The sequence below is a fragment of the Stomoxys calcitrans genome, chromosome 1 (genome assembly GCF_963082655.1).
Source record: "Stomoxys calcitrans chromosome 1, idStoCalc2.1, whole genome shotgun sequence".
Lineage (NCBI taxonomy): Eukaryota > Metazoa > Arthropoda > Insecta > Diptera > Muscidae > Stomoxys > Stomoxys calcitrans.
The window spans coordinates 235,118,679-235,136,184 of record NC_081552.1 but is presented as its reverse complement, the minus strand read 5'-3'; the positions used below and the strand labels follow the sequence as shown (position 1 = coordinate 235,136,184).

Below are 17,506 nucleotides of genomic sequence, written 5' to 3'. Positions count from 1 at the left end.
AGGAGAATTATTGAGAAATGCTTGGAACATGCTAAAAAGATGCCTGACAATGCGCACACCATAAAAATTTCGTTTGCCATAAAATGTTGTATATGCAATAAAAAAAAAATGCTGCAATCACAGAGTTAGAAAAAAATAGCAAAGCAAGACTATATAGGGTTGTCGGTATGGTGTTTTGTAAGCAATGAAAAGGACGAAAGAAAATGCGCTTTAAATGGTTATAAATGCATTAGAAATTATCGAAATATATTTTTTTTAGAGGTTTTTAGAAAAATACTGGTTTTTTTGGTCAGCCATTATTTTGTATGTAATTTGTAATGATCATTGTAATGTACTAGAAACATCACAAATCTATTAAAACATATTAAATAAGGCATTAGCAAGGTTTTTATACAAAATACTGGTTTTTTGAAAAACCACTATTTAAAAGAAATGATCAAAAAAGGTATGGAATATGAAAGAAATAGGCTTTAGATTATCATAAAAGTATTACAAACTATTCCAAGGCATTATATAAGGCTTTTGCTAGATATTTATAAAAAATACTGGTTTTTAGAAAAACCACTAGTTTGCATAACATTTTACCAAAACCCTTATAGCAACGCTATAAGATGAAAAAGACCATAAAATATTGTAAATGCAATAAAACTATAGAAAAAAATCGCCTAGATAGGTAAAATCAAGGCAAACCTATACCGGGTAAGCAGTTAAAAGTTGTCAGCAATGAAACTGAATGGAAGGACATTAAAAATGCAAAAAAAAATTAGATTGGAACATTCCCAATTGCAATTGAAATTATTTAAACAAATAACTTAATGAATTAGCATGGATTTGAAAAATACTGGTTTTTTTGGAAAACTCCCTTTTTAACATGAAATTATGTTGGAAACGGGTTCAAAATGTTGAAAAATGTATTTCAAATTATTCGATGATGCCTTATGACATGGCAATAACTTGTTTTTGCAGCAATACTGTTTTTGACAAAACCATTTGTTGGAAATTTTGTTCAATCGAATTCGCAAACTTCGCAAAGCTATATGAATTGTTATAATCACATAAACTAATAGTAAGAAACAATAGCAACGTTTAAAAAAATACTGGTTCTAAAAGGGTCACCGTTTATGAAAGCGAAAAATGTTTAGAAAATCGGTTAGAAGGGCTTACAAATGTATTTGGAAGTATATTTGATTAGGCTATGCCAAGTTTTTTCAATAATAACGGTTTTTGAAAAACCATTATTTTTTATTTTAATTTGTTGAATTGAGGAAAAGCCTGAAAAATGATTTGTAAAATGACTTGAAACGTTTACAGATGCATTTAAAATTTTACAAATAATTTGTATGTTGCAATAGGATGGTATTAATTAAATACTGGTTTATTGAAAAGCCACTATATCATATGAAATAAGATTAGAAACATTCTAATGTTAATATTTGATAAAACAAACACCAATTTATGAAGCATTAGCCAAGTTTTTTCAAAAATACTACTAATTAAAAAAAAAAAAACTACTATTTTGTTTTAAATAATAAAAATAGCAATGAAAAGGGTGGAATATGGAAGAAATTGACTTGAGATGATCACAAAACTATGAGAAACTATTTAAAGTCATTATATAAGTCATCTAACTAGATATAATAAAAATACTGGTTTTTTTTTAACTCTATTAGCTGAAAAAGACCATAAAACATATTGTAAATGCAATAAAACTATACAAAAACAATAATATAGATAGATAGAATCAAGACAAGACTATGCAGGCTAAGCAGTTTAAAGTTGCAAGGAATGCAAATTTATGGAAGGACGTTTAAAATTCTTAAAAATTTAGATTGGAATATTTCCACCTTCAATTGAAATTATTTAAGCAAATATCTTCATGAATTCGCATGGTTTTGAAAAATACTGGTTTTTGTGAAACTCCTTTTTCACATGAAATTATGTGAAAATCGCTATTTGATGATACATAAGCAAAAGTTTTAAAAATCTACGATAACTGTGTATTTCAAAAATCACTATTTTATATGAAATTAAGAAAACACACATAATTAAGGCCACTAATGAAAATCGCCATTTGATGATACATTAGCAACGGGTTAAAAAACACTATCATTAGGTTTTTCGAAATCACTATTAATCAATATGAAATTAAGAAACACACATAATTAGGGCCACTATTCGATGAAAGCGAAAACCAAAAGGTTGACATATGTAAATAATTACAAAAGCAAGTTTTTGCAGGAATACTGGATTTTTCAAAACCATTATTTTATTGAAAAATTTGTTAAAAATACTTTGCATAATTAAGTCAAATATATTTAAAATTGTATAAAAAAAACACTGTATGAGTCAATAGCAACATTAAAAAAAAAATACTGGTTTTTAAAGGATCACCGTTCTGTGAATGTGAAAAATGCTTGGAAAACCTTACCTAAAAAGTGTTAACAAATGTATTTGGAATTATTCAAAGATATTTTAAAAGCCAATGGCAAATTTTTGTGATAATACCGGTTTTTAAAAATCGCAATTTTATTAGAATTTTGTTGAATCAGGGAAAGACGTGAAAAATGATTTGAATCGTTTACAGATGTATTTAAAATAGCAGTAGCAATACCACAGCGACATTTTTTTTTTTAAATAGTGGTTTCTTTAAAATTACTTTTTGTTAGAAAAAAGCCTAGTACATGTATAATGGCAACAAAAAATTAGATTTCTAACATAACTTATAACATTCTTTTCAAAATAATGGGTTTTTAAAAACCCAGTATTTTCGATTGCATTTGAATGCTAATATTTATTAGGATAAATATTTCCCAAATAATAAATAGCTTTTAATAGGAAAACAAACCATAGTGAATATGGCCTCAAAATTCAATGTTGTTGGGCTAACGCTGGGTTAAAGTGATATTACAATAGGCAAGCAATACTACAAAAGTATAAAGAAATAATACTGGTTTTTAAAGTATAAGTAGATTGTTGTTGACACACTCTAAAAATACTGGTTTTCAACAAATATGTAGAGCATTAAGGGCAGACTCTGGAAATACTGGGTTTTAAACATTACAAAAAGATCGTAGAAATACTGGTTTTCTTACATATAAATAGATAATTAACAGACAGACAATTAAAAGACAACAAAAAACTGGTCGGAGAAAAGGTTTCTTAGTGCTGATACCTTATTTTTTAATACCGGTTTTCGATTTCTCTTTCAAAACTACTCCATAAAATTCCTTCCTCGTCCCTTTTCATAACCGTTTCATCACAATTTTCTTCTTTTTCCTATTTGCAGCCGCACCCCCTGGTTCCGTTTGCTACAGCCATGCCCATTGTCAGATGTTCAGTACCAAGACCCATTGCGATTTTCTGATACCCAACTTATTTGGTCGTTGTCAATGTACAGCTCCTGCAAAACTTAAGGCTGGCAATTGCATTGAACCCGAGCAGATTCAAATTCCTATCCAAGAAAATCAAATGCAACAGCTGCCAAGCGAAACAACACCACAGGCCCAAATTTCGACAACGTCGACCACAACCAGCACCACCACTAGCAGCACTACAACCACTACCACAGCCCCAGCACCTGTAATAGTGACAGAGGCCCCTTTTAATCATCCCAAAGATCAAGATAAGCCTTTAAGCGATCCCCAGATACAAGAAAATGTCATAGTCCCCGCCGAAGAAGTTGAAGAAAATAATGTTTCAGTGGAAGAACAAGATTTGGAAGATTCTCTTAAACCCTCACAATTTCAGGAGGAAGTCAAAATAGAAGCGCCCACCACTCAACAAGCTCCCCTGACTCCTGCCCATGTAGAAGCTGCTGTAGTTGAAGAACATCATGACGAGGAGGATATTACCCAAGATACAGCCATGGTTACAGAAGATTATCCCTATAAGCCTGACTATGAATACAACGATGAGCATCTTGAACATGCTGCGCAAGAAGAACACAAAGATGAGGCACCTGCAGCTGGTGCTGAGCAACACATAGAAGATGCCTTACCAGAGGAGGAACATACAGAAGAATATTCCGATGTAGTGGATAACACCATGAATTTTGATTATGAAGCTGCTCAACAAGAAATGGAGGAACAACACAGGGAAGAGGAAAACCCAGCAGCGGTAGAGGAGGCACATGATGAAACAAATGAGGGACATAACCAAGAACAAAATGCAGCTCAACCCCTGTTAATGGAGGATCACATTTCTGCAGAGCACATCGAACAAACCGCAAATGATGCCATGGAATTCAATGAGCCCACCTCAAGCACTACCACCTTAACTCAACAAATAGCCTTAGAGCAAGACAATTCCCATAATGGCGACATTCATCTTCCACCACAGCATCAACACGATGAACTTGTTCCAGGCGCCTATGATGATATTGCAGAAAATGAAAGTGAGAACAATGAAATTGAAGCAACAACTTTGCAGCAACAACAACAAGAGCCCCTAGCTCCGTATGAGATTGATGAAGTTATTACCACACAGCCAGAAGATGAAAACGCTGCTGTGCTAGCAGTCAACGAAAATACTGAAGAATCATTGCCACCACAAAATCCCATACAAGCAGTAGAGGAGGAAACACAAGAAATTTCACACAACGCAACAGGAGAACTGGCTGCCAACATTGACGACGAAAAACAGCCCCAACTTGCCGATGCCGTTGATGTTGACCAACACGTCGAGTATGAAAAACTGGAAAACCAACAAACTGTTGAAGATAATAACACTGGGGGCCAAATAGCGGACAGTAATGGTGATGCACTGCTTCAACTGCAAGTTGAGCAACTCAATGAGGAGAAGGAGGAACAACAACATCAGCAACAACAAATTGCAGAGACCACAAACAAAATACCAACACATAATGCAGATCAAAGTGTTAATGAAGATCAACATCAGCCATCAGAAGTATTGCATCAAACCAATGAAAATATTGCTGCCACCGAGGAAAATAATGATCATGAGGAACATCAACAAGAGGATACCACATTTCACTATGATACCCTTCTACAAAATGAGTATGAACCCCAAAGTCCTGATTATCATGAGGAATATGAAATTGAAAAGGAACATCAGATAATGGAGAATCAAGAACACTCTGAGAATGAAATGAATCAGCATAAGGAAGAAGAAATTCAAAATGCTGAAGAGCAAGAAGATGATCAACAAAAAGCTGAAGAACAGGCAGAAGATCAACAAAAAGCTGAAGAACAAGTAGAAGATCAACAGAAGGCTCAAGAAGAAGATCACCAACAAGTTGAAGAGGAACATGAAGATCATCAGAAAGGTGAAGAACAAGAACATCACCAGCAAGCTGAAGATGAACAAGAACTGGAAGATAATCAGAAAGCTGAAGAAGAACAAGTTGTTCACCAGAAATCTGACGAAGAACAAGAAGATCACCAGAAAGCCGGAGATGAACAGGAAGATAACCAGAAATCTGAAGAAGATCAAGAACATCATCAAAACTTCGAGTACCATGAATCAACCGAAGAAGAAGACCATCATCAACAGATTGAAGAAGACAATGAACCTCAAGCAAGTGAACATGAAGAACTATCCGTAGCCCATCAAGATGATGAAACTGAAATCAATCATTCCTTGGAGGATAACAAGACGACATCAAACGAGGAAGACAGTCAGGATCAGATGGTACATAAAGAAGAACAAAATGCAGTAGAAAATAATGAAGAACAAAAACCTGCCGTTAATGAAGATCAGGATTTGGATGAGGCTGAACATGTAGAAGATCATGTATCTCAAGATGATCAACTTTTAGTAGAACCAAAGCCAATAGTCACTGGAGATCATCAAGAACATTCTGCAATAATGGAACAAGACTTGCATAAACCTATAGGTGAAGAGATGCCACAACATTTTGATGGACCTCTATCCGAAGTCATGGAAGTACAGAAAGAAGTACCTTCATCTGACATTGTCAATGAAAACCATCAGATTAGTAATGAAGAAGAAAATAAGATGGAATCTGCAACAGTTTTGAGTGAGCAGGATAGTCCAGCTGATCCCAGTTTCAGCAGCGAAAATAATATCCAGAAAAATGAAGAACCAGTTGATGAATTGTCAGAAATAGTTCCTCAAATTTCCTCAAGCCAGGAAGCAACAATTATCCACCAACTAGAGGACAAATTGAAACCCACTGCAGAATCTCAAGAAGTAACTGTTGTTGGTCAGCCAACACAAGAAATGAGAGAAAAGGAACCTGAAGAATTGATACCCTTGGAAGATCATCAAGAAGCCAATTCGATGGAAATGCAACAACCTGATGAAAAAGTAGAACCCATTCCTTCAACACAGAATGAAGAGGAAGAACAACATTCAATGGAAACTGCTACAGAAGCTGCCAACGAAGAACAAGAAGAACATTTTTCCCACAATGAAATTGATGCCAACGAACATGCAGAAGAATCAACTGTATCTCCTTTGGAACAAGAAACCGATAATAACAACCATATTGAAGATCAGCAACATTTGTTAGAGGAACATGCTACTCAAGATGAATCGCTGGAAGACACCATTGATTTGGATACCATTTTTAAAGATCTAGAGGAATCTACTCCCTACTTATTAGACTTGGAAGAACTGGAAACGGACAATAACAAGGAACAAGACTCCCATGAACATCTGAATGAAGTTAGTGAACCTGGAGTAAATCCATCCCAATCCCAAGTAACACAGGAGGCCATCTCAGAGGATAAGGACGAAGTAATGAAGGTTGATGAAACCTTGAAGCAACAAGAAACTGACACCAAACTAACAACTACAGAAGAGAAGCAGGAAAATATTAAAGAACACATCGAAAATGAAGCACCACAAGAAATGGAGTTGTTGGAAAATGACAAAATCGAACAAAATGTAAACACAGATGAATTGAAAGCAGATATCGAAAATCATATCGAGAACTCTGAAGAACACCAGGAATCTCAAAGTTCTTCCATAAACCCACATCATAATGCTGATGAAGTCTTGTTGCCCCTAGAAGATTTTGAGGCCATCACAGAAGCATTTGCCATACAACAAAATGAAGAACAAGATGGCCAATTACCCGAAATGGAAGCTACAGAGGACAATGAAGTTTCACTTAATGGAAGTCAAGACGAACAATTCCAAAAACCTGAGAATATTCAAGGGCAGCAAGAAACGCAAGATCAAGAAACTGGTGAAACCGTAGACCAACCTCAACTCTTGGAACATGAATTTGCTCACCATGAAGCCACAATTGTGCATGATGAAGAAAATCAAATTAACCATTTGGAAAGCTCTGAAGATCAAAAGCTCGTGGAACATCAAATGAATAACAATGAAGAACATGCCAATGTTGATATACAAGGCAATGAGGTTCATGAAAAGGTGGATAAAATAGAAGTTTTACATCACACAGATACAGAAATAGGGGAATTAGAAAATGACATGCCTTTGAAAATGCAAGGAAATCTGGAAGCCGACAATGTACTTCACCAAACAGAACAAGAAATGAATGAAGGTGAAAAGATATCTGATTATATACAACAAAATGAAGAAGAGATGAGCACTGATCAACAAGGAGAGACCCAGCAACAAACTGAAGAGGAGTTAGTACAACATGAAAATGAGACTTCAGATCCTCAGCTGCAACATCATGACGATATGACTCATTTGGTTGAACAACCTGAAACCATGATCCTACCAGAAGCTCAAGAAACTTCCGATCATCAAAATGAACTTGAACAGTTATTGAACCGTAATGAAGACTTTGAACAAAACGCTTCCATTCAAGACATTCTAATGGATCTAATAAAAGAAGAAGTTACAGTACAACCTGAGGTTTCCGCAGAAGTTCAGATTCAGGGTAGTCAAAAGCAGGATGAAGTTCCTGATTTAATTGCCGAGGATTCCAATATTTCAGAAGAGAAAATTATTTCACAAGCGGCACCTATGGAAGAAGCCACTGAAGTTATGATAGATCCTGAAGATAAGTTAATAACCTTCTACCCAGATGTACAAGAAGTTGCAGAACATCACATGACAGCCATGAAAAAGGAAACAGAAACTAGCCAAATTCCTCCGAAACAGGATGCTGAACCTGCCGCAAGTCAACACCTACATCAAGATGAACACAATGAAGCTTCGGGTGATGATAAGGAAGAAGCCTCGGGGGATAACGCCATCTCCCAAAACAAAGCCCCTGAAACATCTGAAAAATTAGCCCCCTTAGAAATACCTTTCGATATGTCCGGTGATGATGTCTACGTACCCCATGAACTAGAATCGGATAGTCTAATAGTAGAGACCACAACCATAAGCAATAACGAGCTATTCAGCCCTGAATCTGAACATGAACAGGCTGAAGCCACTACCACTGCTGGCATTGCAGAACTCACCACACAAACCATGTTGAATTTGGCTAGTCGTGTAACACTGATGGAACCTGCTGCTCCGGTCGCCACTACTTTGAGGCCCCTGATGTCCACCTTGGCAAGTGAAGATGAGGTGACTCCCGAGCCACAACGTTTAGATGCTTCATCGGCAGAGAACTCTATTAATAGGAAACCAAGCGCAACAGGTTTTTCTACAAATGAATTTTCTTCTTTTTTACATATATAAAATATTTTTTATTGTCTTTTAGAAATCCGAAAACGCGTTGAATTAAGTTTGGAAGCTGTTTCCTTGGGCTTGAGTTGCTCCACAGATAAACAATGTCAACTCGCCGATCCCAATACTGTATGCAATGCCCGAGGTCTTTGTGATTGTGCTGTCAATGCTTATTCCGCTCCCGACGTTACTGCTAAACAGTGTGGTGCAGAAAGAACCGGTTGTAGTCCGGGCACATTCCAGGTGAGTTGAAGATAATCAAAAAATTTCAGAGGAAAATGTCAATTTTTGATTTAACGCTTGAACCAACACCAAGGGTTGTTCTCTGTATATGCGGTGTAATGTTTTGAAGAGTGATAGGTGTAAAAGGAGGAGAAAAGCGACTTAATTCCCAATGATTATAGTTAATGGGTAAATATTGTTCAGAATTCAATTCTACCTACGGACTGTCTGGGAGACAGTTTCTGCGTTAAGTGAAATACCTGGCCTTGAGAATATGGAGCAAAGAAACCTTGAACTTGCTGCTACTGCAGGCGGAAAAAAGTGGGTAGTTAACCCAATGGATATACAACTCCATCGTAAGACCAATACCTGTGTATGGGGCATTGGCATTGTAGAACGCTGTGTATAGTAATACTTCTAAATAATGACCTGCGCTAAAATGACTAGAACATTAAGGTCCACATCATATATGGGTTTTTAAGCGATGTGTAATATGTATGCTATTGAGTTCTACAAGCGTAACAGTGCAGAGGAAAGACTGACAAACGTCTCGAACTACCTTGCACCGAGACTGTGGGATTTTTAGGATTCATATTCCACACAAAGAGCATTTGGCTGCAACTTCTTTGCGTACAATGAGATCTCGGACTATATGCTAGCTCCAAGCCAGCATATGGATTGGGGTTTACTCCTATGCACTTGATATCAATGTGTCATTGAGACTCCCAAGCTAGTGTGCGCACAAGCAGGCGAAGATTTGTGCCTTACGACAGCCGCAATTGAAATATTACTACGCTTGAATTTCAGCGTATTCGGAGGAAAAAAAAGACCGAAAATTATGCCAGGAAAAGTTTGCCCTCTGTATGCGAACTGGATACCAGACTTGCATACGTGTCATTTGGCAGAAACCACTGAATGAATGCCATATTACAGTACTAAATCTCGCTGGCCTACCGCTCACAGGAAGCAAGAAGCTTGCTTTTGGTAAAAGAACACTTTTGCAAATCGAGCACTGGGCGATAGGTCAATGGCAATGAAAATCTTGCATAATGATTGCTAGAGAAGCTATATGATGAGGATGAGGAGTTTTATGTCCGGTTTTTCTCCATTTTGGGGAATTTGCAATTGTATTTGTGCAAAAACCATTTATTTGTGAACGGATATGGTACAAAACTAACCTTTCCCAAAGGAAAGGGTACTACTTTCGTAAAGGAAAAGGCATAACTTCCCCAAAGCAAAGAGTACTACTTTCCGGGAGGAAATGGCACAATATCCCAAAGGCAAGACTACTAAATCAACCCTTTCTCAAGGTGAATGCCAAGAGTAACGGTAATAAAAGTTCCCTTTATCAGGGCTATTGGTACTAAAACAACCGTTTCTCAAGGGAAATGGTACTATAACTACCATTACTGAAGAGAAGTGCCAAAGGAAATGGTACTTAAACTACCATTTTTCAAGGGAAATAATACTAAAGCTATTCTTTCTTTTTCCAAGGGAAACAGTACTAAAGTTACCCTTTCCCGAAAAAACTAGTACTAAAGCTACCCTTTCCCAAGGGAAATAGTACTAAAACTTCCCATTTTCGAAGGAAATAGTACTAAAACTACCCTTTGCTGAGGGAAGTACTAAAACGACCATTTTCTGAGGGAAGTACTAAAATTACATCTTCGTAAGCGAAATTGTGCTTTACCAAGAAAAAATTTACTAAAGCTACCTTTTTCCAAGAAAAATTGTACTAATATTGCCCTTTCCCAAGGGAAATAGTACTAAAAACATGGGAAAGGGTAGCTTTAGTACCATTTCCATTCGGAAAGGTTAGTTTTAGTACAATTTCCCTATGAAAAGGGTAGTTTTAGTACCATATTCCTATTTATTTATTTTTAATACCATTTCCGTATGAGAAGGGTAGTTTTATTACATTTCGCAAAGAAACTAGTACTAAAACAACCCACTCCCATGGGAAATGGTCCTTACACTATCCCTTCCCAAGGATAATAGTACTAAAACCACAATTTTCCAAGGGAAATAATACTAAAACCACCATTTTCCATGGGAAATGGTACTAATACCACTTTTCCCATGGAAAATGGTAGCAAAACTACCCTTTCCCATGTAAAATGGTTATAAAACTACCCTTTTCTAAGGAAAATAGTACTAAAACTACGCTTTCCCAAAGGAAATAGTACTAAAACTACCCTTTCCCAAGGAAAGAGCCATAAAACTACTCTTTCACAAAGGAAAGGGAACTACAACAACCCGTTCCCAAAAGAAATGTTACTAAAGATACTCCTTCCCAAGGGAAATGGCATTAAAACTACCTTATTCATACGGAAATGGTATTAAAGCTACCCTTTTCATGGGGAAATCGTACTAAAACTACTCCTTTCATACAGAAATGTTCTTGAAACTACCCTTTCCCAAGGAAAATGGTATTAAAATGAATTTTTTCCAAGGAAAATGGTACTAAAACTAACATTTTCCAAGGAAAATGGTATTCAAACTACACTTTCCCAAGGAAAATGGAACCAAAACTACACTTTCCTAAGGGAAATGGTTTTAATACCTTTCTCACACGGAAATAGTATTAAAACTTCCCTTTATTTAGGAATATGGTACTAAAACTACCCTTTTCATAGGGAAAATGTACTAAAACTACCCTTTCCGAATGGAAATGACACTAAAACCACCCTTTCCCATGGAAAATGGTACTAGAACCACCCTTTCCCAAAGGAATTCGTACTAGCCTTTTCCAAGGAAAATGGTATTAAAGCTACGCTATTCTAAAGAAAATGTTCCTAAAACTACGCTTTCCCTTTACAGACAAAAATGGTACTAAGACTACTTCATAGGGAAATGATACTAAGACTACTCTTTTCATAGGGAAATGGTACTACAACTATCCTTTCCCAAGGAAAATGGCAACTAGAACTACCCTTTCGCCAGAAAAATGGCACTACATACTTTACCAAGGGAGATAGTACTAAAACTACCCTTTCCCAATTAAGATAATACTAAAACTACACTTTACCAAGGGAGATAATACTAAAAGTACCGTATCCTAAGGGAGATTGTACTAAAACTACCCATTCCTAAAGAAAAAGTACTAAAATTACTTATTGTTAAGGGAAAAAGTAAGGAAAAACTTCCCTTTCTCAAGGGAAATAGTACTAAAACTTCCCTTTTTCAAGGAAAATAGTACTTAAACGTCCCTTTCTCAAGGGAAATAGTACTAAAACTACCATTTCCCGAAAGAAACTGTACTAAAACTACCTATCGCCAAGGAACAGTACTAAAACTACCCTTTCATACTAAAACTATGCTTTACCAAGGGAGATAATACTAAAACTACCGTATCCTAAGGAAGATAGTACTAAAACAACCCATTTCTAAAGAAAAAGTACTAAAACTACTCATTCTTAAGGGAAATAGTACTATATTTTACCAAGGGAGATAGTACTAAAACTACCCTTTCCCAATGGAGATAATACTACAACTACCCTTTCCCAAGGGAGATAATACTAAAACTACCATTTCCCTAGGGAGATAGTACTAAAACAACCCATTTCTAAAGAAAAAGTACTGAAACTACTCATTGTTAAGGGAAATAGTACTAAACTTCCCTTTTCAAGGAAAATAGTACTAAAACGTCCTTTTCTCAAGGGAAATAGTACTAAAACTACCATTTCCCGAAAGAAACTGTGCTAAAACTACCTTTCACCGAGGAACAGTACTAAAACTACCCTTTCATACTAAAACTATACTTTACCAAGGGAGATAATACTAAAACTACCGTATCCTAAGGAAGATAGTACTAAAACTATCCCTTCCAACGAAGAAAGTACTAAAACTACCCATTCCTAAAGGAAAAAGTACTAAAACTACGCATTTTTCAAGGGAAATACTAAAACTATCCTTTACCGAGGGAAATAGTTCTAAAACTTTTCCAAGGGAAATACAATAGAACTAAAACTTCCCTTTCTCAATGGCAATGGAAATAGTAGTATATTTTACCAAGGTAGATAGTACTAAAACTACCCTTTCTCAATGGAGATAATACTAAAACTTCCCTTTCTCAATGGCAATGAAAATAGTAGTATATTTTACCAAGGTAGATAGTACTAAAACTACCCTTTCCCAATGGAGATAATACTAAAACTACCTTTTACCAAGGGAGATAGTACTAAAACTAAACTTTCCCTAGGGAGATAGTACTAAAACTACCTCCTCTAAGGGAGATAGTACTACAACAATCCATTCCTAAAGAAACTAAACTAAAACTACCTCTTCCAAGGAAAATAGTACTAAAACTTTCCTTTACCAAGGGAATAGTTCTAAACCTTTCCTAAGGGAAATAGTACTAAAACTACTCATTCCCAAGGGAAATAGTAATAAAACTACCTTTCTCAAGAAAATTTGTACTAAAACTACCTTTTCCCAAGGCAAAGTTTTCTAAATCCAACCTTATCCTATGGGAAGAGCAACTAAAACTATCCTTTCCCAAAGGAAAGGGTACTAAAACTGTCCTTTCTTAAAGGAGGGAGTACTTAAATTATCATTTCTCAAGCAAAGGGTAAAAAAACTATCACTTCTTAAAGGAAAGGGTACTATAACTACACTTTCGAAAGGGAAGGTGGCACTAAAACCAGACTTGCTTAAAGGAATGTGTACTAAAACCACCCTTGCTTAAAGAAAAGAGTACTAAAAGTACATTTTCTTAAAGGAAAGGGTACTAAAACTACCGTTTATTTAAGGAAAGTTTATAGTTTTCTTTAAGAAATATTGGATTGCCCAAAAAGTAATTGCGGATTTTTTAAAAGAAAGTAAATGCATTTCTAATAAAACTTAGAATGAACTTTAATCAAATATACTTTTTTTACACTTTTTTTCTAAAGCAAGCTAAAAGTAATAGCTGATAACTGACAGAGGAAAGAATGCAATTACAGAGTCACAAGCTGTGAAAAAATTTATCAACACCGACTATATGAAAAATCCGCAATTACTTTTTGGGCAACCTAGTAATTTTAGACCCTTTCCTAAAGGAAAGGGCTGACCTCCAAGGCTTCCCATTCTACTATGTATTAATCATTTTAAAGAAGCGAATGGCCGAATAAAGTCAAATGACGGGTCAACATTTCCCAAGCCTGTAGATAGGAAAAATAAGTATTACTTTAAATATGATACCCGTTGATGATTTTACGGACGTTTTTATTATAAACCATTTACATTTTTTTTTTACAAAAACGAATTTTCAAAAATAGTAATCGCCTTTTTAGTGTCGTTCCAGTGGCGTTTGCATATCCTGGTTCTTTGTCTGCGATGGACGTCCCGACTGCAATGATGGCTCCGACGAGGAATGTACCTTCAATGCCCGCCTCAATCAAGCCTGCCCTCCGCAAGCCTTCCAATGTGGGCACAGTGGACGCTGCATCTCCAGAGCGGCCTTATGTGATGGACGCAAACAATGTCCCCATGGTGAAGACGAACATGGTTGCAACGATCTAAAGGCAGATCAGGCATGTCCTCCCAACACCTTCCGCTGCAAGAGTGGTGAATGTTTGCCCGAATATGAGTACTGTAATGCCATCATCTCTTGCCGGGATGGCAGTGATGAGCCACCACATTTGTGCGGTTCCCGTTCAATGCCCAACTTCTTTTTGCAACTTTTGACCGCAGGCGGTTTGATGAACCAGAGTGTGGATAGCACAGCCTATTGTCCGCATAGGTGTAGCAATGGCCGGTGTCGATCAACGGCCATAGTGTGTTCAGGGCGAGATGGTTGTGGAGATGGTACCGATGAACAGACATGCTCGGTGTGCAGTAAGTTGGATATATATGTCTATGGACTTTTTAAGCAGATGATTTCATGTTTTTGTCTATTTTCTTTTAATTTATTTTTAATCAACAGGATGTCCCGCTGTCGATAAACCTGCCTTACATGTCTCCGAATTCTTGGCCCGCCATCGTCCCCTTTATTTGTGGTAAATCTAAGTTTCCTGTGGGCCTTTACTTTCCATGGCCTTTAACCACTTTCTCTATGTTTTCCAAGAGAACATAATCTTGAAGGCATCCAAACCGCCAAACCCTACACCAACACAAAAGTGTCCTAGCGTTTTAAGATTTATTTATTCTATTTTTTATAAAAATCTTCCTTATTTTTTGTAAGACACTACACATTTTTATTTATTTCTGCAAACATAAAAAACGAAATTGCCAAAAACGGATAAAACAAAAACAATTGTTACCTTGCTAGCAAAGGTTGGAATTTGGGGCATTTGATGAAAGCAGCCCAAATAGCTTATGGCCCTTAAGCCTTAAAGCAGCTAAGCTTCAGAAATTCAAATCCTTTGAACTAGTGATGTTGGACAATTGATTAAAAAAATTAAAAAAAAAAAAAACTAAATCCGTGTAAGTGTTACAAATGAAAAATAACAAAAAAACAAAAACATTTGCCTTCTATCTTTACTACCAATTATTTATTTATTTTCTCTTATTAGAATATATTTAATTTTTTTTTAATTCTTTTCAAAAAAGGCTGCAAGAAATTTCTGAGAAAAAAATAAACAAAAATGAAAAAAGTTTTTCATGCACTTTTTTTTCTATTTTTTATTTCAATTTTAAAATTTTTTTTTTATTAATTTTTTAAAACTTTAAAACAAAAACTCTTCATGTACATAGGTTTAAATTGAAAAAAAAAAATGAATTTCGCATAAATCTTAAACTCATAAAAATTCGCCGACAATATTTAAATAATTTCAATATTTTGTTAGATTTATATGGAATTTTTATGTTATTTGAATACTATTTAAGCATAACTGAATAATTGAAATATTTGTACTGCATTGGTGTACGAATTATTAATTTGTATTTGAATATAATTTTTTATTTTATTTTATTTTAATTTTTTTTTTCCAAATGCCAATAACGAATTTTTATTACCACAAAAAGATAAGAAGGAACTGCAAGCGAAAGCAACTGATAATAAAGATAATTTTATTTAAATAAAAAATATAAGCAAAAAGTTTTGATTTCTAGGCCTACTACAAGGGCTGTTCTGATGGCAAGACTAACAAGTAAAAAGGCGTTAAGTTCGGCCGGGCCGAACTTTGGATACCCACCACCTCGGGTATATATGTAAACCACCTTTCGTCAAAATCCGGTGCAAAACTCATACCTTATGTCCCATAGCAAAAATATGTGGAGGGGCTTAACTTAACTTTTTGTCCACAATTTCGGCAACATCGGACAATAAATGCGATTTTTATGGCCCCAAAACCTAAAACCGAGAGATCGGTCTATATGGCCGATCTGTGCAATAATACAGAAGTATGTCAAGGGGCTTAACTTAACTCACTGTCCTAAATTTCAGCGCAGCGACATCGGACAATAAATGCGCCTTTCATGGGCCTAAGACCCTAAATCGGAGGATCGGTCTATATGGCAGCTACGTCCAAATCTGGACCGATCTGAGCCATATTGACGGAGGATGTCGAAGGACCTAAGACAACTCACTGTCCCAAATTTCAGCAAAATTGGATAATAAATGCAGCTTTTATGGGCCTATCACCCTAAATCGGAGGATCGGTCTATATGACAGCTATATCCAAATGTGAACCGATCTGAGCCAAATTGACGAAGGACGTTGAAGGACCTAACACGACTCATTGTCCCAAATTATAGAAAAATCGGACAATAAATGCGCCTTTTATGGGCCTAAGACCCCAAATCGGAGGATCGGTCTATATGGCAGCTATATCCAAATCTGGACCGATCTAAGCCATATTGACGGAGGATGTCGAAGGACCTAAGACAACTCACTGCCCCAAATTTCAGCAAAATTGGATAATAAATGTGGCTTTTATGGGCATAAGACCTTAAATCGGAGGATCGGTCTATATGGCAGCTACATCCAAATCTGGACCGATCTGAGCCAAATTGACGGAGGATGTTGAAGAGCCTAACACAACTCACCGTCCCAAATTTCAGCAAAATCGGATAATAAATGTGGCTTTTATTGGCCTAAGACCCTAAATCGGAGGATCGGTCTATATGGCAGCTATATACAAATCTGGACCGATCTGGGCCAAATTGACGAAGGACGTTGAAGGACCTAACACGACTCATTGTCCCAAATTATAGAAAAATCGGATAATAAATGCGCCTTTTATGGGCCTAAGACCCTAAATCGGAGGATCGGTCTATATGGCAGCTATATCCAAATCTGGACCGATCTAAGCCATATTGACGGAGGATGTCGAAGGACCTAAGACAACTCACTGTCCCAAATTTCAGCAAAATTGGATAATAAATGTGGCTTTTATGGCCTAAGACCCTAAATCGGAGGATCGGTCTATATGGCAGCTATATACAAATCTGGACCGATCTGGGCCAAATTGAATGAGGATGTTGAAGAGCCTAACACAACTCACCGTCCCAAATTTCAGCAAAATCGGAAAATAAATGTGGCAAATCGGATAAGAATTGCGCCCTCTAGAGGCTTATGAGATAAATTTGGGAGATCTGTTTGGGAGCTACACCAGGTTACAGACCGATTTGAGCCATACTTGGCACAGTTGTTGTCAAACCAGAGCACTTCATGCAAAATTTCAGCCAAATCGGATAATAAATGCGCCCTCTAGAGGCTCAAGAAGTCAAGATCTGAAATCGGTTTATATGGGAGCCATAGTTGAAAAAGTTGTTG

General features: G+C 36.3%; 1 protein-coding gene across 1 annotated transcript in view; it reads left to right on the top strand.

Moving 5' to 3' along the window:
• Positions 1 to 15,166, top strand: part of LOC106092735 (trichohyalin) — a 93,417-nt gene extending 78,251 nt beyond the window's left edge. The window contains exons 4-7 of the mRNA XM_059368893.1: positions 3,287 to 8,557; positions 8,621 to 8,829; positions 14,082 to 14,625; positions 14,714 to 15,166. Of these exons, the coding sequence (XP_059224876.1) occupies positions 3,287 to 8,557; positions 8,621 to 8,829; positions 14,082 to 14,625; positions 14,714 to 14,790 (6,101 nt within the window). The 3' untranslated portion in view covers positions 14,791 to 15,166. The remainder of the gene's footprint in view (positions 1 to 3,286; positions 8,558 to 8,620; positions 8,830 to 14,081; positions 14,626 to 14,713) is intronic.
• Positions 15,167 to 17,506: the final 2,340 nt, after the last annotated feature.